We start from the raw sequence: 27,404 nt of genomic DNA, 5'->3' as shown, positions 1-27,404 counted from the left end.
AAATCCGGTTTCAAGGCGCATTTTCGAGTTCTGCTCACTTACTGCCATGCAGGAAGATAGCTATCAACATTTCCAGTAAGTTAATTCTGCAACATGAGCTCCGAGTTGAGATGGCACCGGTAATAGTGGGGACTACATTATGTACAAGTAGAAGGAAGCATTTTAGAATTAATTCATGGGAGCGGCCTCGGCCGCATACTCAGAATATCAGATTCCTGAGACACGGCAAGAATCTGAAACATGATCATGGAAAGGAATAAAAACATACTTTTTGACGATGCTGTGATGAAACAAAACCTTTCCTAAAAATGTTTCTGCTCTTTTGGAATATGCGTTCTCATCCCGCCAAAAAGTAAATTGTAAACCAAAAGCAAACCGAATAATCAAATATTGAGGTGCATGACAAGGTCAACATCGGAAAATCAAATAACTGTTTGCAGCCTGAGCAAGCTACCGAATGGGTCTGCTCTCTTTCTCGATGATTCATTCTCTCCTCGAATTATAATCAGTGCAGTCCTACCAACCTCTAACTGGGCAGATCTGAGAACAGTTTGCCTGAGAGCTAGAAACCTTAGCACCACGAGCTAAACGTGCAAAAACAGACTAAATTGGGTTCCTTTCACACGAATAACAACAGTCACACTTCTGCACAGCTGCTTTACAGGTGTGCACCCTGGGAATCTATTAATGTACGGCAGTGTTGAGAATCTTGAAAGAATTAATTCTGAAATCCAGATTTACAGGTTTCTTTTTTTTAATTTTTTTTTTTTTAAAGATTTTTATTTGCATCAAAATGGGACAAGTACACATTCTATACAGACGTCAAGAGTAATTGATACACTGAGATAATTTCAGTAAGGCCATACATAAATCAAATGACATTAAGGACATTTAATATATAAAGAGGGATAAACAAATATCACGACATAAACGTTCCCCAAATCCTTTCCACTTTCATTTTTGTTTGAATACCTCTTGTTGTTGCTAAGGCTCGTTCCATTAAATATATTTCCTTTACAAGACTCCACCATTCCTGAACCGTCGGTGGTTTATGTTGGATCCAGACCCTTGCTATTATCAGTCTAGTGCATGAGATTAAGATATTCATTAAATCGCGCCGAGACTTGTCCGTTCCAGAGGTGCCTACAAGCACGTCGACAGACGTCAGTACTAATGGACATGTCAGTTTTAAAGAAACAATTTTTGTTATGCCATTCCAAAAGTCACCCAATTGTGGACACGTAAAAAACATATGGGAAATATCAGCTGATCTTAAATTGCATTTTGGACATTTGGTACAATCACTGATGCTATTGTTATTAAATATAAGCAACAAAGGAGTGACTGTGGTTGAAATAATATCAGAAAAAATTAGTGAAGTGAAATATAACCCTGCTTTGTGCCGCAAGTGTGATCGATACTCACACACATGCATGCACAAGAGAATGTCTGTCTCCCTATGTGCGCCCAGTAAGGATTCCTCAAAAGAAGAGATCCGGGTGGGCTAAATGATCACCAAGTGTTAGATAGGAACCTTTATTGTTGAGAAGGACCCTCACTCACCACTAGTTGGTGACATGCTTCATCATTGGGTCCCCGCTGGGGTGACCGAATGTCCCCCCAGCGTGCTACAACGCCTGATTACAGCGGAGCAGGATGTGGTGAGTGTAACAGTGCCCAAATTAGGAGGTGACTAAGAAGTGAGTGTGTCAGTGTATTAAAAAATGCACGGTAGTGCCTTTACAAGACTCTTTAATAATGGCCAACCTGCATTAAGTAAAAACAAAGTGGACGGACTCTCACAGGTTCTGAATTAGGGAACCGGAGTCCTATTAGGAATCAAAAAGTTGGTCAACATGTTTCTGCTGAAGGATGCAATTAGCTCAGCATTCGTCAGGACCTAATAATAAGTCCTCCGGTGGTGTACGCGCGCTAAGGCATACCCTCCCAGGAGGCTCGAAATGTGAAAAATATGTACAGTGTTAATAAACCGGATAGTTTCTGTGATATGATCACTGCAAAGTCAGCAGTCTTCCGGAAGACAGCAGCCGAGTGCGTAGGTGGAACGGAGGGGAGCCGCGTTTTTCAAAAATAACCGCGTGAAGATGTCCCACGCTGTCTGACCCGAAGGGGTATGATTTTGTCTCTTAGGGGGTTTTTATATCTCTGCTGACTTTGCAGTGATCATATCACGGAAACTATCCGGTTTATTAACACTGTACATATTTTTCACATTTCGAGCCTCCTGGGAGGGTATGCCTTAGCGCGCGTACACCACCGGAGGACTTATGTTTAGGTCCTGACGAATGCTGAGCAAATTTCATCCTTCAGTAGAAACATGTTGACCAACTTTTTGATTCCTAATAGGACTCCGGTTCCCTAATTCAGAACCTGTGAGAGTCCGTCCACTTTGTTTTTACCTAATGCAGGTTGGCCATTATTAAAGAGTCTTGTAAAGGCACAACTGTGCATTTTTTAATACACTGACACACTCACTTCTTAGTCACCTCCTAATTTGGGCACTGTTACACTCACCACATCCTGCTCCACTGTAATCAGGCGTTGTAGCACGCTGGGGGGACATTCGGTCACCCCAGCGGGGACCCAATGATGAAGCATGTCACCAACTAGTGGTGAGTGAGGGTCCTTCTCAACAATACAGGTTCCTATCTAACACTTGGTGATCATTTAGCCCACCCGGATCTCTTCTTTTGAGGAATCCTTACTGGGCGCACATAGGGAGACAGACATTCTCTTGCCAGGTGCATGCATGTGTGTGAGTATCGATCACACTTGCGGCACAAAGCAGGGTTATATTTCACTTTACTAATTTTTTCTGATATTATTTCAACCACAGTCACTCCTTTGTTGCTTATATATAATTGATTGGGGTACAGGAGTGCCTACTCATGCCCTCTCTCTCTTGTTGTTATTGTCCGCTATTGTTATTAACCCATTTTGAAATCTTGTCTGGCGTGTAGTAAAGCTGACAGATGGTTTTAAATAGCTGCAGCTTTAGATTAGATGAATGAACAGATCGATTTAAACTTTTTAAAGAAGAAGTAATCAAATTAGGGGTCACATCAATACCTAATTTCCTACTACACTTCTCAGATAGTTTTGTAGAATCATCTTTTCTAAAACCTGAATTTTTTTTATATCCAATACTAATCCATGCTTTATCAGCTTCTTTATGAATACAATTCCATAAATCCGAGTCCGAGATATTAGTCAGTCCTAATTTCCGCACTAGATAATCTCTAATTTGATAATATTTAAATCTAGCCCTGTAAGATTATAACATACCTTCAGCTTTTCAAATGTAAAAAACCCCTGATGGTCATATAAGTCTCCCAATTTTTTAATACCGGAATCTGACAGCACTAACCCAGCTGTATCATGGAAGATTCCTGGTAGACCCGGATTAAACCACAAACGGGTATTAAGATGGAAGAGAGAGGTTTTACATTTAATAAGAATAGAGCGCCATATGCTAACAGTATCTCATATCGTCTTAAATTTCACGCGTTTAAAATAATTAGGGTCGTTTAGTCTGTAAAGAAACTTATTTACATCCTCACCCAACATAAATTTGTGGAAATATAAACATTTCTCAGGAATGATCAGGCTTCGAAATCGAGTCAAAAAAGTGGACCAATAATAAGATTTAATGTCAGGTAAAGACAATCCTCCTTGATTAAATGGAAGTCTAAGCAATGAAACAGCTCGACGAGCTTTCTTATACCCCCACACAAAGCTGCTAATATTACCATCCAATCTATTAAAGTATGAGTTAATAATCCGTAAAGGGATAGATCGAAAAAGATATAGATATTTTGGCAATATCTTCATTTTGACCAGATTTATTCGGCCTATAGTACTTAAGGGTAGCTTATGCCATTTCTTAAATAAACCAGCAGTTTCTTTTAATAATGACTCATAATTTAGAGCAAGTATTGAATGGATATTTGAGGAGATTTTAACCCCCACATAGGTAGCTACATCGCAAACCCCAGTAATTGGTCTTGGTGACTTATAATTCATAACAATTTGGGTCTTGCCAGTGTTGAGTCTGTATCCCGAGACCAAACCAAATTCCCGTGCCTCTATTATTATGCCCTTCAATGCTTCGGACACATTAGTAGAGTAAACCGCGACATCATCGGCGTAGACAGTGATTTTAAGAGAATCTACGCCGTTTACAAATGGAGAGATCTGATCTTGACTCTGCAGCACAATCAGAAAGGGTTCCATTATAAGGGCAAATAACAAAGGTGACAAAGGACACCCCTGTCTTGTCCCGCGTTTGATCGAAAAAGTAGGAGAACATTTGCCCATATAGCAGACCTTACCGATAGGCTTGTCGTATAATGATTGAATCCATTTCAGAAACTGACCTTTTATACCAAAGGCAGATAATGTAGCCCAAAGAAAGCCCCACCCCACTCGGTCAAATGCTTTCTCTGCATCTAATAAAATCATACCGAGTGAGGTTGGCTCGATCTGTGCAACATCAAAAGCCATAATGGCCATATTAATATGTGCTGTAGTATCTCTCTTAGGGATAAACCCATGTTGTTGGGGTGATACTATTTGTGCCATCAATGGTGCCAGCCTCGTCGCTAATATCTTTGCAAATATTTTTGCATCGTTATTTATAAGTGATATAGGTCTATATGACCCTCTTTCATAGGCTGGTTTGCCCTTCTTTAGAAAGAAAATAATTTGGGTAGAATTCCAGGATTTGGGCGCTTGATCCCCCCTCCCAATAGCTTGAATGACCTTAACTAATAGTAGTATCAGTTCTTCCGTACACGTTTTATATAATTCCAAAGGAATTTAATCTTCTCCAGCAGCTTTGGCAGATGCCAAAGAATTGACAGCCATTCACAGGTTTCTAAACAAAAAGTGTTGGGCAGATTCATATTAGCTTGTATTTATTTGTGTTGTTTGGGGGTTTACATAGTATTTATGAGGCCCCAGAGCATGAAGGCGCTCTGTATGGAGTACTGCACAGGGTATGTAAACAAAGGCAATAACAATAAAAAGTCTAAGCAAGATTATTTAGTAATCAAAAATAAGTGGACTCACAGTAGCACTTAAAAGGAGCATTGGGGATCGCCAAAAATAGTGATCTTCAAGCAGGTAGGGAGGTGATGTGATGTCTTGGCATAGGATGATACAATTTTGCACAAATATTGGCCAATGGCAATGGCTACATCCTGGTATCTCAAACCACATATCAGGTTTAGACCCATTTCCCTCAACTGTATCCCACATTTTTTTAAACAGGATGAAGAATCGTCTTCCTTTCCTCTAGGAAGAATACACTGTCCGCCATTAGGTAGCTCACTGAATATTTTTTACCTCACTTAAATCGACACTGACCCTGATTCTCTACTATTTTTGCTTTCAGCCCTGGCATTCGCCATCGTGGATCAAGTCCTAACCTCAGACACAGGATTCATTTTGCAACACCCTATCTGGGATCCTGCATAGATATGGGCAATGGTCTGCGTCCTCCTGAGAAATTAGGAAGGGCACTACAGATATTTGTACCTCAAATACTGTAGGTCTTCCCTACAGCTCGTTTCCACAACGCAATGCCTGGGAGCGCTCTTTAAATGACTCATTTGTATTTTGCTTCGCCCCCTTCAAAGTGTAGATCAGAAACTTCTAGGTACTCCAACATAACTGTAACTGGATTCATATTACCAGGGAAGATTGACATATCCTCAGGGAGAACTAACACTGATAATTTATCGCAGGAAACTCAATTTTTGGTCAATAAATACAATTGCAGGGCTCTTGCATCCACTCCAGACTACGGTTGTCAAATCCTTCCTTATAGGTTGAACCATTGCATTTTTGGGTAAGACATCGAGTAATTCCAAATTACTACCTTCAAACCCTTCCCAAGTGACCCGTCTATCCATTGCCAGCACCTCTGCTCATATAGGGCCTGTGGGATTAGTTTGCCCAGTATGAACCAACATTCCGGAGTCTGATAAGAAACTGTCAGAGCACACGGACACCATCTGTTTATCATTTCATTGTCTTCCAGCCTTGAGGAATTTATGAGGGAAGAAAATATTTTATAATGTGGATTCACATCCCACCAGCCCCTGCCCACACTGCTCCTCGTCTTCAGTAGCCTCTAATTTTAGGAATTAAATTTCGCTGAAAAATAATAGGTCTTTAGTACTGTGTTTATGGCTTTTATGTATGTAGCTTGTGAATTAACCAATAGAACACATTATGTGAAAGTTCTAAACCAGCATTAAAGAAACAACAATACATAGTACATTGAAAAGAATTATAACACCTTCCAGCCTACATCTACTAAAGGTAGACTTCAAGACACAAAGGATGCAAATTGTAGAAAAAGTATTTTTTTAAATTATTACTCCAAAGAGAAACGGTTGTGATTCTGTATAATTCCAAAGTTTTAATTGGGAATATAGTTAAAAATAATTTTAAAAAACGGCTTTCATTGTGCCATACCGTAGAATTACGGTATCACAGGCAGGGGCGGCTCTAGGTTCATGGCGGTCCTGGGCAGGGAATATAGGTAGGGGGCCCCGGAAGAGGGCCCTGGAAGAGGAGGCCCCGGAAGAGGCGCGGAGGCCAATGAAGGGGGGTGGTCAGGGTGTTTGGAAGTGGAACAGAGCCGGAGGCCGCCAAATCCCTGCCACTGGGACCGCCACGCAAATATGTATCCATCCTCAGAGGATTATTATATTAAGGATATATATATTGGCGTGGCGGCCCCTGGGGTTTGGCAGCCCTGTGCAGGTGCACAGCTTGCACATGCCTAAGGCCGGCCCTGTCAAAGGTCATGGTAATTCTGGGATGAGATAGCAGCCAATTACTAGCAAATTTCTCACTGGAAATGTAGAATAGCTGTTTTTTATTCACTGATTTCGGAGTGAATTATCCATTTCTGATCAGTTCCCCTGTACAGGTTTTGCCAAGTTTTCCATGCCAAAAAAGCAATTAAGAGATATGGGGAGCACTGTGTTTTAGCACAACTGGCATCACAAACGCAGTGGTATTGTCTTGTTATGGTATCAACCTGGATTACTGCGTTTTTCATCGGAGGGGCCAAATCAAGGTGAAAGCAGTGGACAAATAAATTGTCCTGATCACATTATCCATGACTCTCACTTGGATCGCTCATAGAACATTCCACAGTTCCATGGAACTGACCAATTTAAAAACGATTGCCCTTGACAGACTTCATGGAGGAGTGGATACCTGCAGAATGCATTAACTCTCCTTTTTCCAAAACGATCCAAGTATTCGAGTTTTACTGATTTTATTGTTCCCTGTGTCGTTCTTTTTTATACCCATTAAGCATCGCAGGTTGGTGGAAGTGCTGAATTGCAAGAAACTTGTGTGTGTGCAGAGCAGACGGACTGTGATTAAAGGGCTCATGGAAGGCATGCAAGCTCTTACCTCGGTCTGGAGTATGGCAGCCCTCTGTTCTTTGGCAGTGAGAGATTCTTTAAGCACTTCAATGTGTTGTTTGCAATCGGAATTTTGATTGCCAAGAGTTTCAAGCTTGGTTTGTAAGGCAAGGAGCTCAGATTCCTTCTTAGACAATTCCTGCTTCAGTTGGTCTATCTGTGGTAAGAAAAATATTTATTTTTAAAAAAAAGATGCACATTTGCACAGTTGTTCACATTTATTGGGTACGTAACTCGTAGTCACATAAAAGTAACAATAAATGTCCTTCTTTTCAGACTTCCAGGTACAGGCTGCTGTTATGAGGCTGGGATAAGAGGATGCCATTTTGTAATGCACGTCAAGGCCGGAGTCGTAACAGTGACCAGCCCTTGCAAGGCAGATTGCTGCTCGACTGGCCCTGGGAGCAGTAGGGGGAAGGGGGAGGGGGAGTACTAGCAAGAAGCACCGCTCCCGCTTCTGTTGCAGGGGCCCATATTGCCGCACTGCTACAAAACAAGCCCCCAGTGGCACAAACCACCCCCACCCCTCCGGCCCACCGGGAAAATGCCCGGTGCCCTCTACAGTCAGTCTGGCCCTGATGGACACCCATACACAGAGACTATGAGCAATGGCTATTCTTAAATTTAAAGAAACATACCCCAGCTCCTGCCAATATGATATTCATATAAATACCACAAGAAAGGTAAGACAAATTAACACATCTCAAAAAAAGAGAATAATTGGGTACATTTAGACCTTGCAGAAGATTTTAATCTAAAAGCACATCCAATTTTTACATATAAGAATATTAATTAAATTATGCATGAAAACGGACTATTTTAGGAATAAAAATATGAAAAGAGTTTAAGACCTTTTACCCATGGGGGACAGAGAAGTGACAGGTCAAATCATTGATTAAAATCATGGCTACAATAAACAAGCACTTCAAAGTCAACTGTTATGGGTTTAATCTGCCAATTCATTAAAACCAAAAAGGCACGAATGAGAGGAGATTTATGCCATGCACCCTGCAGAAGTGCAGACTTGGGGGACACATACCATGAAAAGACATAAGAGGCAGAGGTTGTATACAGGAAGGATGCATACAGATATGGCTAAATGCTCTATGCTCATTAGAGCATACTTATGTTTGCATGATTTATGTTATTTGAATAATAAAAAAATATTGCAACTTCATGGGTAACCAGGGCTGTCAGATGACTCCATGTCACCAGGACACAACATTTTTTGTTCTGGAACTTTCTTTGTTCACTTGCAGTAAACCATGACGACAGCGCCAACAATACACCAGTATCATGGAGTCAAATGATAGGCATATGGATAGAATATATAATTTCATGGGAGGTGTAAAATAGGTCAAAAATAGGATCCTCAAAAACTCTGGATTCTGGATACTTGAATAGCTATCAGGTGCATCTGGGTAAATGGAACAAGGAGATATGCTCACACAGAAATTAGACAATAAATTACAGAATGGGCGGGGGCAAAAGCAAGGCTTAGCCGGCCTGGGCAGACATGGATCTCCATTATGATACGCACTTACTGTCAGATTATCTGAGACCAGTAAGAAGGTGACAGATTTTTTGTTGTTGCATTGTTTAAGGCTGTCTTATTTTTCTACAAGATTAATAACGTTCACCATGCATTTTATAAACAAATATTTGTCAATAGGTGCATGAAGAAAAAGGTCTTTGGAGGGTGATTATGATGAAAGCATCCACATACCACAACAAAATTAAAAGGAGCTACAAAGTACACTGTTTTTTTACTGTGGGGGAATCCGAGCATTTCAGTGTAAGATGTGTAAGATGTGCAAGATGTGCAAGATAATGCAAGTCTGACCTTGGGATGACTTCCATTTTGAGTTTGTCTTTGCCTTATCTCAGGCTTACTAGATCCCAAGATGAACGGTCCAGCATACAGGTCATCTTTGAATTAGGGTTACACCCAAGTCCTCGCACACATTTTTAAAACAAATAGAAGGCAAGTCCATCTTTGCGGTCAGCACCCCCTCGCTGCAGTATCAAACAGGCAAAATGATGGACTGCTCCCCTCCATCCCTTAAGGGCAGTTTGGGGGCTGATCTCTCTCATCCCATTGACAGACACCTTTTCCAATTACCAGTCACAGCTGAAACAGGTAAACACCCAGAAAAAGCTTCACGTATGAATACCTTACATATAAATGATACTTGTCACAGACATTGGTTGAAGGGGTCTGAAGCAGAGCAGCCTATAGTCTAAGTCAGTGACCCAAAGATTCTCTCTGCGCATTGTTCATGGCAAAAAGTCTGGAATGCACCAGGCTTAAATTAAAAGTCCATTTGAGAACTACATTGGACCATAAAGCTATTGCAGACTTGCTTTTTCTAGATGTCATTTCAGGAGAGGAAGTAGAAGTTAAGCACTGATTATGAGAGCTAATAATCTATAGGATCAAAAGGAGAGACATAAAATGAGGTACATATAAAGGTAGTGAAATGGAAATAAAACCAACCTTCAAGACAAGAGTAAAGAAAATTGAAATATAGAAAGCAGCAGGTTTTGCAGAGTTCTACAGATATGAGGAATGATATTAAGATAGGAAGCGTGTAAGGGCATCAAATACAAAATTGCATTACAAGGGTAACCCTTTCACACATCTGAAGTCAATACAAAGAGTATCATTGATTTGGGTAATATTTAGATCTTGTGATAAGTTTCTATTTTTTCTAAGTACACAAGGCCTGCATGGGAATTTACACGTTCTTTTCCGCCTCACCCAAGATAAGGTTAAAATCAATCTCTTGTAGGTAGAATAGGGATAGAATAGGGATAGGCAAACAATATTGCTTTTCAAGATTGCTGGATTCAAGATAGCCTGGCTGATGAGGGTTATGAACCCGAAACCGGTCCCAGGATGCTTGTTTCCGTTTCAGGGAAGACATGGCTTGGCAGTTCGGGCGGACACAAATAAGGTCAGTCACCAGTACTGGAGATAATGCTCCGGAGGAAGCCAGAGAAATGGCTAGGCTGAGCAGCGAGATCTCTTTTAGTCCCAGACGCTGTGACTGCACTTGTTAGATCAGCATACTCGCTGATTCAGCCTACCCATTCCTCCGGCCTCCTCTGGAACATTATCCCCAGTACTGGCGACGGACCTTATTCGTGTCCGCTCTGCCTGCAGATCCACATTACTCATGAACCGGGTCGAAAGTATAACCGGTTTGGAGTGGATTACTTATCGCACTTATTCTGATCCTTATTCTAGAGTACTTCATCTTAATGACTACAACCTCCTTTACCCGCCGGGACGGAAGTACAACCGGCAGAGTGATCCAAGATCTCCTCCATATTGCCTCAAGCCCTGATGAAGTCTTGGGTCACTTCCCCAGATGAAACACATGTTGGCTGGGCAACCGTTTAAGATTAAAGAAGAACATGAAACAACTTCTGAATTTCTTATTTTTTCTTAAAATATACGCATCTACTGTATTTGTTTGTCGGATCTCAAGCGACAGAGTACCTACTCTGCAACGTAATTTAGATGTGTGCACAGGCCTGCTTCAAATTGTATTAGACCTCTAGTCTGTAACTTAGGGGGTTCAGGGTCAACCCCTTCCTGTAGGCACCGTCCCACGAATGCGTCAAAGTGACTTGCGTACACCCGTTGCAGGCGTCACATCCTACCTATTCATATATACCCTGTTCCTTGCTTCAATGCTGGGCAAGCGGTCCGTTGTGTCAATTCACCGTAGTTAGCATTTTGACTAGTGCTTCAGTTTCATGTCAGAATGTCTGAGCCTTTTTCTCCTTTAGACTATTGCAGTGAGTGGTTTTCTTATTAATCACATGTCCTTTAATTTGTAGTTGTGTGCTAAACGTCAACTACTATCAAACAAAGAAAGTCATGAACAAGACTTCATTCAGTATGTCAGGGCTAAGTATTTTGAATGTAACCTAAGATTTTGCACATAACAGGTATTGGCAGTGGGACAGGACCAAATGGAGCAAAAGTAGCAGTTTTTGCTTCCCAAGTATTCATTGTCCATCTAGTTTGGGGAATGCACAAATTGCAGGAAGAGAACATTTCAAGACACACATTATGGTGATTGCTACCCACTTTTTCATTGGAGAGGCACTCATCTACATTTATGTGTCTGTATTTCCTTTTTAGAGAGGATTTGAAATTCATATCAATAACAATGAAATCAGCCTATAAGCTCAGCATCAGTGATCAGCTACACCTAATATATCATGGCGGTAGCTGCTGCTACTTCAGGCAGCTTAAGAGTTCTTTTGAAGACCTTCTCAGGCCTGGATATCCTGCAGGGGTGGGAGCATGGAGAGTAGACAGAGGCAATCTTATGCTGGTGATCAATCTTCGCGTAGGCTCTGTTCATGACTGGTAGTGACACTGAATGACCAAGATTAGCCCCTTTGTTTGTAGCAGAGCACTACTGAAGACCGTGGGGCTATTCAGCAGTGGTAAAGCCAATTTAAAACTGACATCACAACATCATACTTACACCATCTAGACATTGAAATACATAACTCCAAAATATGTAGACAGGAAATTTCTTATTCATTTCCATTTTGGGCAGAATCATGATCAGGACAAAATCATGGGGTCATGTTAACACTAAAAGAGGAATCCTCCAGCTCAGGGAGACTTCAGCTGTCTGGATGCTCAAACGAGGACTTGGAGGTTTTTACAGGCTCAATAAAGAAGGTAAAATGCAGACTATTTAGGAAAGAGTTTTCTACAATGAATGCCATGGAAGACAAGTCTATAGCTTTTGGCTATTGGATCTATTGGATTACGTAAAGCCAAGAACAAAGGTACTGCCACATGAGTATTTGCATTTGGCTACCAATATGAGGCGATAAATTAGCTACTGAGAGTTTGGCAGGCTTATCTCGCATATGTTACTTTTTAGGTCTGGCTACAGGCTACTTTAATGTAGGGCATTTCCTTGTGCCAACACAAAACACAATATACAACACACACACATGCACAAATACATAATGTAAGTATAACAAACAGAAAGGAGGTTTGTGTCTGCTTATTTAGCCATTTGTTTGTGTGATGATGAGCCACCTTAAGGCACCGGCTTACTGTATTGTCCTTCATGTTGGAGACCACAAGATTTTGTACATGTCTACATTCTAATGGTACAATTTCCACTGTGTAACTTGAATAGAAAGGAGTGTATCTTCTGGAAGGCAGGCAAAAATGTTTTTCGACAAACATTAGAGAACTCAGCGTCATACAACCTCTATAAATAATTGTGCATTAACTAGAGCACTTAAAACAGATGGACAGACATGTATTAGTGTTTGGTCAAATATGTTTGGCAGGCAAGTGGTTCCAGACAATATGATGCTTTGTTTGGACTGTAATGCTTGTCATCTGTTGTGAGGAAATCATGTGGACATTTTGAAGGGTTCTTCTAATGCTTTAAAATAATGCACTGCAAGCCTTTATTCGGTTTCTGCTACAGAGAGCTTTAGCTATTTGATGGAAAGATCTATTGTTTTCAATACATAACTTATAATTGGAGTGGGCTTTGGCTAAGCCCCTTACTTATGATGGGATGACTGTGTTGCGCGTCTCAGGTCTTTGCACTTATAATAGCTTTCCTTCCTATTCTTGGGTTTGCCCCACCAAGGAGAATTTCAGTGTAACAGTGTTCTGATTAGATACATTTTAACCCTCCTCTGCTGATGCCAGGAAACTCTTTTTATGCTTTTGCATTTTTCCTCTACCAGTTACCTTTTAATATTTGATGAAAGCATGAGGCATAGCTAGCTTCCATGATTGCTGACTTTGGTTCCACCCTTCCATTTGTTCTGGTCTCAGCCTAGCAATGCATTCTGCCACCTCTCCATGTTACCTTTCTTATCTGTTCATTCCTTGCTCCACATGTGCTCTTCACATTGCTTCCTTCCTCTCACTGCTCCCTTGCAGGCCCTTCCTCTTCACCATTTTGCCCCCTGCTCCAGTCTGCTTCATACCACACTCTTTGCTTGTAATCCAATATTATTTCAGTTCTATTTATGATTATGCAAATACACAGGAAATAATCAACATTATTATTAGACCTATCAGCCTTACGGTGGTCTTTCCCCAAACCTTTTGCCTTTACTACTACTATTTTTTGCTGATGTCGTTTTTGTTGGCCTTAGATCTCTGTACACTTTAGCACCACTAACCAGGGACAATGTGCATATACTCACACCTTGAAACATAGTAACATTGGCATATCCCCAGTTGGCTATTTTTAATGTACTTATAAATCCTTAGTAAATTAGTGCTAAATGTGCCCAGGGCCTGTAAATTAAATGCTACTAGTGGACCTGCAGCATTTATTGTGTCACCCACTAAAGTGTGTGCAGTTTTACACTGCCATTTCAACCTGGCAAAATAAACTTTCTTTTTAAGACACATAAGTGACCCAAAGGGAAGGACACAATACAGCCCACAGGACAGGATGTTATGTATTTTAAAAGAAGAACATGTCATTTAAACTTTTTCATGTCCTGTTAGTAAACACCTCTTAATTTGTTTTTCACTACTGCAAGGCCTACCTCTACCATAGGATAACAGTTGAGTTACTTTATTATATTTATAAGCTGTAACTTCTAAATCAGAACAGGAAACCAGTTTATGTTTGGTACCTTTGGAATTGTAATGAAAAGTCCTCTTCCATGGTACAGTCGGATTTTAAACTACAATTTTGAAATGCCACTTTTAGAAAGTTGTCACTTTCTAACCTTAGCCATTTAGTGCATGCACCTGTCTCAGGGTCACATTGCTGGCTTTAGTTGATAGTTGAGTATGTGTATTCCTCTTAGACAGCCACACACAAAAGTGAGCTTCGATGTGCAAGGATGGGTCATCACTGACAGGTTAGGGAGGGCAGAGGTGGGCACAGCCCTACTTACACTAGAATAGGATGTGTCCTGCCTCCATACAAAGGGCTGTATTCTCCCTGTAGTTAGCCTGGAGACAAGACAGGGAAGGCAGGAAGCCTATGGACTTCAAAGGGAAACCGCTAGAAGTTGCTCCCACATCAAAGGAAGGCCCAGGTAAAAATATTGGACCTCAGACACCAACCCTTCAGTACACTTCTGGCCCTCTAGATACTCTGCCAGGAGCAAGGACTGCTGTGCTGCTGAAAGGACTGACACTCAGCTGGACTGCTGCCCTGAAGGGCTGCTACCCCCGCAGTGATAACCTGCTGGACTCTTGCCTTGGTGAAAAGGACTGGACCTGCATCTGTTGAACACAGGACCCCAGAACGACCCCAAGGGCTAGTTGGCTGACCTCCTAACAAGAGCACCAGGAAGAAAAGTCTCCACAAACCTTGAAACCAGCACTTGAAGTCTGCCATCTGTGAGTCCTACTCTACAAAGTGCTCCCACCCACCTTGGAAGTGGGCCTGAAGGTGTTCTGCCAGCCTACATGAGGACCCAGCAAAACCAACGCATCTCGTCCGCTGCTTGGCGCAATCCCAAGCAGAACCAACGCATCACCTCTGCTGTGAGGTTTCTCTCAGTGCAAGTACTCTGCATCAACATCGCAGCCTGCATCAGAACTGCAGCTGTGTGAAGCTTCTCCAATGCATGCCCTCGCATTGCAAATCTCTTGTCAACAGCAGCCTCAGCGATGATGCAGGTTCTCGCATCTTAGCCTCACCTCCACTGTGCAACCCATCCTTGATGCCGAACTTTGCATCGCAAGCCCTGATTGACAGGATTCTCTACAATGGCATGGGACCTCGCATCACAGCTTTGCATCTCCTTAGAACTGCTGCATCACCTCAGCTGCGCTAAGTGTTGGTCTTGTTTGACTTATTAAAGATTAATCTATTTTCTACATCTGGTATGGAATCCTTTTGTGGTGTGTTTTCACTATGTTACAGTTTGAAGTGTTGCACAAATACTTTAGACATTGCCTCAGAGTTAAGCCTGACTGTTCTGTGCCAAGCTACTCGGGGTTGAGCACAGGTTAATTTGAGGTTTGCGTGACTTCACCCTGACAAGGATTGTGGTTTCTGATTGAGTAGGGTGTTACCCCCCTCAACAAGTAAGCCAATTTCTTACAATTATAAATACTACTTAGGCTGCCAACATAGAGGAAGGACTCAGGCTAACACACCTCAATTGTTATATGCACTCTGAGACAATAGTTGTATTTTATTGACAGTTCTGCTTTGTCTCCCTGCTCCATAAGTCTGTCTTAGAAAATAGACTGCTTTTCTAAACTGACTTTATCCAGGGAAGAGAGCTAAGTGCAAATTACACTTTTCACATTTTATGCCCTTCCTTCCCTAAGAAAGGAACACAAAATGTACCATTTTTAGACCTGCCAGCCTTAGGGTGCTATTCCCCAAAACTTTTTGCCTTATCACCTCCATTTTTGCTAAGCTTATTTTTGTTGGCTTGCGACTCTGTGTATTTTATCACTGCTGACCAGTGATAAAGTGCTTGTGCTCTCTCCCCTAAAAACATGTTGAAATTGGCTTATACCTAATTTGAATATTACATTTACTGATAAGAGCCTTGGAGAGTGGGATACCATATACCGAGGGCCTGTAAATTGAATGCTACCAGTGGCCCTGCACCAATTATGGCACCACCCATCTAAGTAGCTATGTAAACCACATTGTGGTCTCAATGAAGTTTTAAACTGCCATGCCGACTTGCCATTTAAAGCCCCCTTGCCAAGTCTTAACTTCCCTTTTATAGATGTCACCCCTAAGGTAGGCCATAGGTAGCCCGTAGAGCAGGGTGCTGTATAATTAAAAGGTTGGACATGCACTTTTAAGTTTTACATGTCCTGGTAATGAAAACAATCTAAATGAGCTTTTCACTTCTGTGAGACCTACCTGTCCGATAAGATAACATTATGGATTCCTTATTACATGCAATAAGTTATCATTTCCATTTGGGAGCTGATGACTCTGACATGTTTGGTGTCTATGAAATTGTAACTATGATCCCTCTTTCATCTGAAAGTCAGATTTTTCATTACAATTTTGATGGATCAAACCCAGATCTTTTGACTGGGTGTGAGTGTTTGATTGGTTCAGATGCTCCGTCCATCACCACCCCCTTTTGTACCACTTTGGCCGCCATAAGTGTGGCAGGGTATGCTCAGACATGAGTCCCTTGCTCACTTTGCCACTGGATTCAAGCAAGCCGGGCTGAAGACGGCTGGAATGCCAGAAACCGGTCCTCGGAAGCTTGTTTCCGGTCCAGGGAAGGCATGGCTTGGCAGTTCGGGCTGGACTGTTCCCATGAGGCACAGGGTCAGACTGATTTGCATATAGCCATGTCTGAACTGGGGTAACAGAATGGCTAAAGAACGGTGATGGATCAAACCCAGAACTTTTGACTAGGTGTGAGTGTTTGATTGGTTCAGATGCTCCGTCCATCACCACCGCCTTTTGTACCGCTTTGGCCGCCATAAGTGTGGCAGGGTATGCTCAGACGTAAGTCCCTTGCTCACTTTGCCACTGGATTCAAGCAAGCCGGGCTGAAGATGGCTGGAATGCCAGAAACCGGTCCTCGGAAGCTTGTTTCCGGTCCAGGGAAGGCATGGCTTGGCAGTTCGGGCTGGACTGTTCCCATGAGGCACAGGGTCAGACTGATTTGCATATAGCCATGTCTGAACTGGGGTGGCAGAGTGGGCTAAAGAACGGTGATGGATCAAACCCAGATCTTTTGACTGGGTGTGAGTGTTTGATTGGTTCAGATGCTCCGTCCATCACCACCCCCTTTTGTACTGCTTTGGCTGCCATAAGTGTGGCAGGGTATGCTCAGACGTGAGTCCCTTGCTCACTTTGCCACTTGATTCAAGCAAGCCGGGCTGAAGACGGCTGGAATGCCAGAAACTGGTCCTGGGAAGCTTGTTTCCGGTCCAGGGAAGGCATGGCTTGGCAGTTCGGGCTGGACTGTTCCCATGAGGCACAGGGTCAGACTAATTTGCATATAGCCATGTCTGAACTGGGGTGGCAGAGTGGGCTAAAGAACGGTGATGGATCAAACCCAGATCTTTTGACTGGGTGTGAGTGTTTGATTGGTTCAGATGCTCCGTCCATTACCACCCCCTTTTGTACCACTTTTAGATAGTTGGCATTTTCCTGCCATTAGCCATTTTTGCCTTTAGCCTGTTCTAGGTCTCATGACTGGGTGTAACTGACAGTTTTAAGTTCTTCCAGACAGTCACACAATAAGGGAATTAGGTGTGCCTGGATGGGCCATCTGCTGATAAGATGGGGGCGGAGCTGAGCACCGCCCAACCTACAACTGAACAGCCAAGGCTCCGAGGGGCCTCCCTCCTCTTCCTCATTTTCTCCGTCCCCCACTTCCCCGTCCTTTTGCCTCCACCCTGTTCACTCTATGGGACACATGTCTTTTCCTCTCTTTCCCTCTCCCCCCTTGTCTCTCTGATTTCTTCCCCCTTCCAGCTGTATAGTGGGACTGGGGTGGTAATACCCCATGTTTGATATCCTTGCACAGATGTTTTTGATTGTAATGGTGCATTGCATTACTGCCCCTTTTTGCCCTTTTCGGTACCCTTGCTTGATATATTTGACAATGTTCTGTTGTTCTTGAAATGTCAAGAAAAGAATTACAACAACAAAAATAGCCTGTGCTCTGCCTTCATACAAAGGGCCTAACGACCCCACATTGTTACTGCAGCCAGCTGGGAGCCAGGGAAGAGGAGGCATTAAATTCATTGCATGTAAAGGGGTGATGTCCCTCAGCCCTGGACTCTTGGTGTGGCTCAGAAAGCTGAAATCAAGCTTTTGGACTTTTGCGACAGCGAGTGGGCCTGCTTGCACCAAGACCTCACCACTCTCACTGCCAATCAGCACAAAGCTCTGTCCGCTTGACCCTTCGTACTACAGCATTGACCACTAGCGGGGACCGCCAACACAAAACTCTAGCAATTCTTGCCCCTGATGCCAATCTGCTCTTCATGCTACGCCGGCAGCCTCCCACGATGCTCTCCCTGCTATTAGAGGCCCTCTCCAACGTAAACAGAACTCTTAGCATGGACTTTGAGAAGGTAAAATGCAAGTGGGGCTAACCTGGAGACTGCCGCCGACCTGCGCTCTATCGCGGTTGGCCTGAAAGTATGACTTTGACCTGGACCAGCGTGACCAGATATCCACAGTTGGAGCTTTATGTTTTTTGTTGTGGTTTCTTACCTAAAATCTTTAATAATTTATGATTGTGGTTCTACTAATTGTTTTTTTAACATTTTGGTCTTCTTTTATTTATAACATTTACTATGTTTTTCAAACTTGGTGTGGGATCCTTTCTGTGTGGTGTTTTTCAATGTATTACTGTTTCAAGTACTCCACACATTATCCTCTAAGTTAAGCCTCACTGCTCTGCGCCAATCTACCAAATGATTGAGCATAACTTAATTTAAGGTTGGCTTGTGCCTCATCCTGCCAAGTATTGTGATTGCTGCTTGACCAGGGTTCACACTCCAGTCTTCCAACAATCACATTTCTAACAACCGTGTTCATTAATTCCTCATCCCAGTAATTAGTCATGCAGTAGTGAGGCCCTGCCTCATTAAGGTCACACCATCCCAAGCACCCATCTCTTTTTTTCTCACAAGAAATACCAAAACATTAAGTAGTTAAAGCGGGTGATGCCTTCACCACATTCAGTTTTTTTTTGCCCACTGCAGTCAGTGTCAAACTTTCTGCAAGCTGCATGGGACGGTGCGTTTTTTTCTGAAAGAAAGGTCATTGCAGTGCAGTGGCCTGGGAGGACCTTTAATCATTTAAGCAGGTTGTGAGGTGTCTGGGCCCTGAAGTGGAAACCTTTCAAGCTAAGCTAACATAAATAGCTTGTGTGAAGAGTCACACTCTTCTCGAGCTGTTGCATGGCCTGTTTTCTGAGGGCCATCCTTGCATAAACAACTTGCATGGGCAGCTGTAAGAGGGCTGAAGAACTGCACTCTTCTCAAGCTGATGCATAGCATGTCTTCAGCCTAATGTTTGTGCTCAGAGAAAGGCCTGTAAGGGCAGCTGATGTTCCTATGAGAGCATTTTATATAAGAGGCAGTGCGTTAGAGGTGCCTATAGAAAGCATTTTAGGATGCCAGAGAAGGAGGTGGCCCAATGAAATATTCTCCAAGGACACACTTAGAGTAAGTGGCATTGTGTTATAAGGAATTAGGGCGTATAGTTGTTGAATCAAATAATATTTCTAAAAACAGCAGGAGGCTCTAGGGAGGGATCTCTCCTTCAACACTGTCTTGTTCTTCATCTTCTCGTATTTATGAATATGACTCAAATGAAATGGATTCAGGGGTAACTAGAGAGAAATATGCTAAGAAGAAGGAACTGAAGCGATTGGTACCCTATATATCAGCTAACTTTAACTTTCAAGTTCACAAAGGAAATCCTTAGCACACATCTGTAGTGTATTTAAACATTTATCTGCACATTGTTTGCATGAATATTAACACAATGTTTGGAGTTTTTCTTGTTTTTCTTTCTTTATTCTTACAGTGTATCTTTGCACTCGAGTATCGCGGTTTTGGGCTACGTTGACGACGGAGCTGCCGTCATGAGCTGGTGGATTGGTCAGATGGAGACCTTTCCTGAATGAAGAACCGATTTTAACGCAGAAGACAGATATTTTAACCATAGAGGGTTGCAATTATCACCACATAGGAAAGGAATACACCAAAGATTGTAGAGCCTTGAGAAAGTCGCAGAACGATTTCCCAGTGTATGCGACAAAGCATGTGTTGGCTGAAGAGAAACTATAAGAATAAAGAAAGAAAAACAGGAAACTCAAAATACTGTGTTAATATTCATGCATATAATGTGCAGATACATGTTAAAATACACTCCAGACGTGTGCTAAGGATTTCCTTTGTGTATTCAATGGCCTTGGCCACAATTTTGGGGGTGGTTGGTGGTTCTCCTCACCTTACAGCACCGGCCAGAATTTAGGATCTATTGAAACTAATATATGTGCGATGTTCCTGAGTGGCGCCGTTTCACCTCAATACCACTGTCTGTTCAAAGGTAACTTTCAAGTTCTTTTGGAGGATGAACAGTCTTCAACCAATGGGGGCTGTTTTACAGTTAATTCTGTAGTCCAGGGTCTTATTAGAAAACAGTGGAGAGACCGTGAGAATGGGAATATTTTACATCTTGACAGAGGGGCCTTGTAGCTTCCCCAAAAGCTGTGGGTGGACCCATTTTTTGCAAATCTCACAGTTCAGTTGGCTAAGCTTCAATCTGAGGATGTTGTTATTACAGAGCTAGCGGATAAGAGGGCAGAAGCTTCTTTGAAAAGGGCTTGTTTGAGATCACATTTATCTCTGGGAGTTGGCATGTAGTGTGTTTACACTTCTTAGTCCTTTGTTAAGGATATTCATGTTTTATCTATGGCTACTCAGAAAGGAGAAGAAGTGTCTTATTTACTTGCTGCTATGGAAACCAAACTTTTTTGTCAGATGCTACTTAAGATAATTTAAAGTCTTCTGCTATGGCAGAAGGTAGAATGGTAGCTGCAAGAAGAGAATTGCATATGAGAGTTGGAATGTGGATACAACTCAGACGGCCTCTTTATCAAAAATGCCATTCCCATGTGGCAGTCTGTTCAGAGACTAATTTGAGTCTCTCAAAGAGTAGTAATCATGCCTAGGCATTTAAGTAACACTCTAAGAATTGTAACAGAAATAGGAGAGTATATGAGTTTCAAGAAATAACAAATATGAACCATCATCCAACATGTCTTGATTTAAGCCAAGCAACAGAATAGTGGGTCTAAGTCTGCTCAGGGGTCCAAAAATATACAGCACTCCTTAATATGCCAAGACTCAAGCCCCTACAGAGAAGGCTGGAGGCAGAATAAAATAATTTCAGAAGATGTGGTTTAAGACTATCAACGATCAGTGGGATGACTTATGTGATTTCTTCTTTTATTCCTTGGAGTTCCAGTTCCCCCTGCCAGGAAGTTGATTCTTTTATACCCCTGTCTGAAGAGTTGGGAAAAAAGGTTTACCTTGGAAGACAATATTCTCTGCCTACTAGACAAAAAGATAATAGATCAAGTTTTAAGAGAGGAACAAGAATTGTACTCTCTTTTGTTTCTACCTCATTGCAGTCCACTACAAAATGAATAACCAATAACAAGTGATTCCTTTGGATTGAGTGCTGATTTACTTGGCATTACAAATCTTCAGAATGCTTTTCTGCATGCGATTGTATGGGCTCATATGCATTTGGGGCCAGTGATTCACAATATACTAAACCATGGCAACCAGTGTCTCAAGACTTCAAAGCAATTATTTCTCTTACAGAATACCTGAAGATCCAAATTTGATGTCGGTTGAACTTTCAAAGTTCTACTGAATTCCCAGAACCGAGTATTTCTCACTACAGATGCCAGAAATACAGGGTGGGGAAGTGCTGGAAACAAAGATGGATCAAGGATGCTGAATGAGAGAGACGAGACTGCATTCAATGAATTGGTGAGATCTAGTGGTAGCAGGGAATGCTCTTCAGTTCCTTTGAGCAGTTCCTTGGAACTTTCAAGCCGTCACCTTGCTCGCATTGCCAGAAGAGAGTTAGTCACTCTACCTATCAACGAGGCATCGAGTTGGAGTACGCCGGACATGGGTGCTGCCAGCGCCAGCTGGGATTTAATTATTTCCTCCTCTAAGATAAGGCTTCCAGTTAGAACCTGCTAGTTTGTGTCTCACTATGTGCATGTCCAGCTTCCTCCACGACTAGGAATCCCATTAGAAGTAAGGGAATAGTGGCCATTGGCTGGTCAGTTTGCTTGTGTTCTCCAATGTGTTTCTTCTTTCATTTGTCCTGAAGAGGCCTAAAAACGGTGAAGGCCGAAACGCATCGACACTCTGCTAAAGAAGTCTCTTTAAGTATAACATCTATATATTAAGTACCCTGTATATATTATTAAATACAGAAGAGAGGAATTGTTACTTCGTATACGGGTACAGACAAAAGACACTATAGGTCACTGCGATTGGGCAGATAATTGCGAGCACATACTAGATGTATTGGAAGAAGAAGAGTTTTTATTTTATATGGTTCCTTTTTAATGTTTTGTATTGATTATGTATAAATGTTTGATCTGAATGTTTTATAAACAACACTATTCAGTGTTGCATTCCTAGTGCGAAAATGTTGGAGAACACTATTGGATGTGTTAAATAAACAATGAATGAAATTTAGATTTCAACAAATGATTAATTGAAGTAATCATTTTGTTGAAATAATAGTAGCAATTTATTCCCACACCTCAATTTGTGTTATTAATGTGTTTGTTTAGCCCATGAGATGCGGGTGATTAGGGCTTCTCCCCTTTCTCCCATAATTCATCGCTGCCACCTTAGGGTTTTGGATTAAGGAGGCGGTTTCTTCTACTTACTCTAATTCCAGATGTGTGCTTTCAGGATTTATGCAGGCCCATTCTTCTAAAGGTATGGATGCTTCCCAGACTGAATTATGTATGGTTTTAAATACCAATATCTCTGCTGCAGCAACCTGGGGGCTAAGCCTTCAAATTTCAGTAATCACTATAGACTGATCTTTCCTCAAGGTTCTATGATGGACTGTGGTAAAAAAACGATTAGTTCCTTGAAGAAGCCATGAGAGGTCCTAATGTCACAGAGGGAATAGAAGTCCAGTGGTGGCTCCACCGCTAAGGAGGAGGAGCGTCGCACCACTGTTTCTTCTCAGCACTATAAGAAAAAATAAAATTATAATCACTCAGCTATTATCATATCAGTTATTATCATTTTATTTTTTCCTTTTTGGTGCACAGCAGCTAAGCTTTGTGAGGCGAAGCGGGGTTGGCAGGGAGAGGCTGACAGAGCCCCACTCCTAAGTGCACAATGACAGTTTGATCGGTCTTCTCAGGCAAAACATAACAGTCATACACACTTTCCCTCTTCTCCATCCAGGCTGCATTAAAGCCTGGGTGGAGAACATGCCCAGGCCCTCATGCCCTCTCTGAGCGCCAAGCCATGGCACTCAGACCAATCACTACGCTGCATTGAAGTTGTGATTGGCTCTGGGGAGCCTGGGTGCTTCCAGGCTACTTCCTCTTCCTGTCGGCAGGAGTAGGAGAGATGCCATCCCCCCTCACTGCCCCTCTACCCCCGATCGGTGCTGGCCACCTCTGCTTGTGACACTTTTGATAAAATAGCTACTCTGTCGTTTTGAGAGTAACGATTGAAGTCCACGATATGTTTGATGTGTTGGCTAAAGTTTCATTCCTTCCTGTTTGTAATATTCATCATTTAAATGTTTAAATGTTTAAATGTTATGCGGTTTGACAGATGCACCAAGAGCTGTTTGTTGGTCTTAGCTGTCATGTCAATTTGTAGATGTTATATTTTTGGCTGACATCTGCTTTCATTTTTGTACTATTCCTACAATCACGCTCCAATTATAATTTATTTACTGAAATGCGTGCAGGTGAAATTATTTTCGCATTTCCTATTTACAGCATCTTGCTTATCCTTTGCCACTTCTTGCCTTCACCTTGCTTCATTTAAATGGTTGCATCAGGTCAAATCCGCCGGCCTGAAAAAAAGTGCTCAGTCCAGTCATCTATCATTTCCAAAGATCTGATGACTCACAGGTACTATTACCTTTCACTTTTGCATTTTACAACATAATGAATATGTAAAAAATAATTAAAGGTTACCTGTGGACTGGCTGCTGCCTCTGAATATAATATATTTTTGAATGTCAAAGTCTGTTTTGCTGTTTGCTGGTGGTCATTTGTTACAATTTTTGTATTTATATTTGCTAGCGATGCAGTTTCTGCATAAAGGTATGTAATGTTTAGGCCAGGATGAAAATTAAATTATACCACCATAATTATATAATTTCGGGAATTTTGTGTTACCCTTGTTAGGTGAAATCAACCAAAATTATGCCATGTCATGAAATTATACCGCAGTTTGCAACAAAACTGTACAAAAGGAGCTCGGGAACAACACAACCAACGCAGGTGTTTGCAGCGATTGTGTTTTTGGCACTGTTTATTTTTAGAAAGAAAGGGATCCTTGCATCAAAAATTGATGCAAGAATGCACTTTGTGTTAAAATATAGAACTAAATGATGAATTTAAATTCCACATCATTTTGTGCAATTTTCCCAAACATTTGCGTTATTATGCAAATGCAAATTAAGGAAATATGGCACACACTTACTCATATTATTTTCATTGTACAGGGACTTTGGTCCCAATGGGTCTGGCAGGGTTATGCAGCCCGAAACGTTGGCTCAAAAAGCTCAATAAGCTTTTCTGTTGAAACAAGACTCATTTTGACATGAGATCGCATTCTGACATGGGCGGACATCTCCGTGGTTAATCAACCTAAAGATTATCAATTCAATGGGCATCTCATATGAATATCTTCAAGGTACGTAGATGTGGAGTTAAGAATAGTAAATCTATACTTATCTATTTCCACTTTGAGGAAAATTAAATTTTGCCTGACCAAGATGTCCCCTACGTATACCCTATGTTACATGCGTATGTGCATGTCACCCATGCATATTTCCTTGTAGTGGCCTGAATCACTAGGCCTCTGCATTCATGTCCTGCATTATGATGCCAGTCATCAAGTTTCCCAAACATTCAGTTAGCATGAAGGCCCATGTATTTTGCATTGTGCACTTTTAAATAAATATCGTACTGAACCCTTTTTGTGGTTCAGTCTGAATCACCAGTCCCTGAATTAGTGTTTTCATAACTCCTGACACACTGAAGGCTGCAATTACGTATCTCTGACCCCGCATGCTTCTAGCCCAACCGAGCGAAGGGTTGCCAAGACAGTATTATGAATAACAGTTATCTGCATGCCCGGTTAACAAGAATAAACAGAACCCGTCAGCGAAGATAGGGCCTAGCCTCTCTGTCTCCATTAAAATGAATCACAGTGCTTGCTCACAGCCCCACGCAATGAACGAAGAAATATATGCTTTTTCTGATTCTTAGCTATGAGCAACCTTTGCTTCAGATAATACATCCCCCGACTCTAGATATCTCTAAGATATCAGATAGTACCAGATGTGCTGGTCGCCTTGACACTAAAGATCTCTCTACTAGACTGAAAGTCAGCTCTCCTCCCAGTTGCACGTCAATTGCACGTCATGACAAGTTGCACACAAGTAGGGCAAAGTTCCAGCTGGTCATGCAAACTCCTCCTCTGTGTACCACCCACCTATGACACCTACCTATCACCTACCTATGACTCATAAAGTGTACACCCTCATGTACGCCTACATGCTCTTATCTCATTTTCTGTCTTGCTCTGCCTCGAGCTCCCTATGTACAAGGAGTAAAAAGTATATATACTGTTCTTTGTTATTAAATGTTAGAAGACCCTTCCTGAACCTCAGTGGTGATGGAACAGATTCTCCCTAACTCGAGTTATTGGAATAAAGCCCTTTTAACTTGGACACCACGGTCTCTCTGCCTCTCATTTGATACATGCTAATTGTTAATGCCTAGAAATTATGCCAGGGTAATATTTTATTTACCACAACTTGCCTTCTCGATATTTTAGTCCTCAATATTTTTGGCACGATATTCTGTCCACACAATATTTCTGATATTCGGTCAGTAATCCTGTACAAATGGGCTATTCAAAATCATGTTAGAACTATCTCTTGTGAGTTTCTTTGTTCTGCTTGCATGATGGTTGTAGTAAACAGAGGAAGAAACAGGCATACTGGGAAAATGAGAAAAGCGTAAGAGAAGGAGGAATACAGAGAAGATACCTACCCATGAGGATCTCAAGGCATGCTTGAGGCAAGTGCCAGCTGCTGAGTAACCCCAAGGGATTGTTGTCTGGCCTCCAAATCAGATTCAGGGACTGAAAAAGCTCCAACAACCTTGAAAATAGCACCCAGTATCTGTTTGCTCTGAGCCACCCCAGTCCTGGAACCTTGGGAAGGGCCTGAAGGTCCTCTGCTGGACCAGCTGTGGTCAGAAACAATCAGCGAGGTGCATCTCCACACAGCCCCACTTCAGAACTAACACAGGGCGAAGAATTCCCAACCCCGAACCTTTCAACGCAGCCCGCAGTCTCCTCAGAACCCCTGCTGCACAACACATCCTCGACGCGGACCTTTGCATCGCAAGCCCCTTGCCAACGGCATCCTTGATGATGATGCAGGACACCGCATTGTAGCCCCGCAGCTTCTTCAAAAACACCAGTACACAACGCATCTTCTACACCGGACTTCTGATCGCAAGGCCCTCATTGATGGCATTTTAGATGACAATGCAAGACTCTAAATCGCAGCCTTGCAGCTCCCCCTAAACGCAACTTTCCGCTGCAGCATCGATACTGGATCTTGCAACGCTCCACAAACCATGAAATAATGTACTTTATTCACCACGCCTAACTTGGTCACTGTACCCTGCTCCCACTTTATCTTGGTCGGCATGAACTTGTGACTGTGTCCAGGTACAGTGTGACCAGCTAACCATAGATGGTTCTTTGTGCTTCTAGGCACTCATTTTACTTAAAACTTTAAAATTGAAGATCTCAGGTTATACCGATTAGATTTTTTATATTTTGGTTTCAAATAATGAATTACATTTTAATCTATTTTTCTAAATTGGTGTGAGATTGTTCTTGTGTTGTGTTTTCACGTTACTACTGTTTTAAGTGCTGCATAAATACGCCACATTTTTTCATCTGGTAAACCTGACTGATTTTGTGCCAAGCTACCAGAGGGTTAAGCATGGGTTAATTTGGGGTTTGCTTGTGTTTCACCCTGACAGAGATTGTGGATGTTGCTTGAAGTGTTTCAACCCAGACCCCCCCAAACTCCCACCTCTCCAAGATGTAACCCAATTTCCAACAGCTGTTATTCATGTACTTTTTAGTGGGTTTATTAAAGATGT

At 42.0% G+C, this 27,404-nt stretch overlaps 1 protein-coding gene across 1 annotated transcript in view; it reads right to left on the bottom strand.

Moving 5' to 3' along the window:
• ERC2 (ELKS/RAB6-interacting/CAST family member 2) overlaps positions 1-27,404 on the bottom strand; it is a 2,322,684-nt gene that overhangs the window by 1,684,814 nt on the left and 610,466 nt on the right. Inside the window, exon 6 of the mRNA XM_078661584.1 lies at positions 7,459-7,626. Coding sequence (XP_078517710.1) covers positions 7,459-7,626 — 168 coding nt within the window. The remainder of the gene's footprint in view (positions 1-7,458; positions 7,627-27,404) is intronic.

Source organism: Lissotriton helveticus, chromosome 9 (genome assembly GCF_964261635.1).
Source record: "Lissotriton helveticus chromosome 9, aLisHel1.1, whole genome shotgun sequence".
Classification (NCBI taxonomy): Eukaryota; Metazoa; Chordata; class Amphibia; order Caudata; family Salamandridae; genus Lissotriton; species Lissotriton helveticus.
Note: the sequence above shows the minus strand (reverse complement) of the source record. Positions and strands in the feature narration are given on the sequence as shown.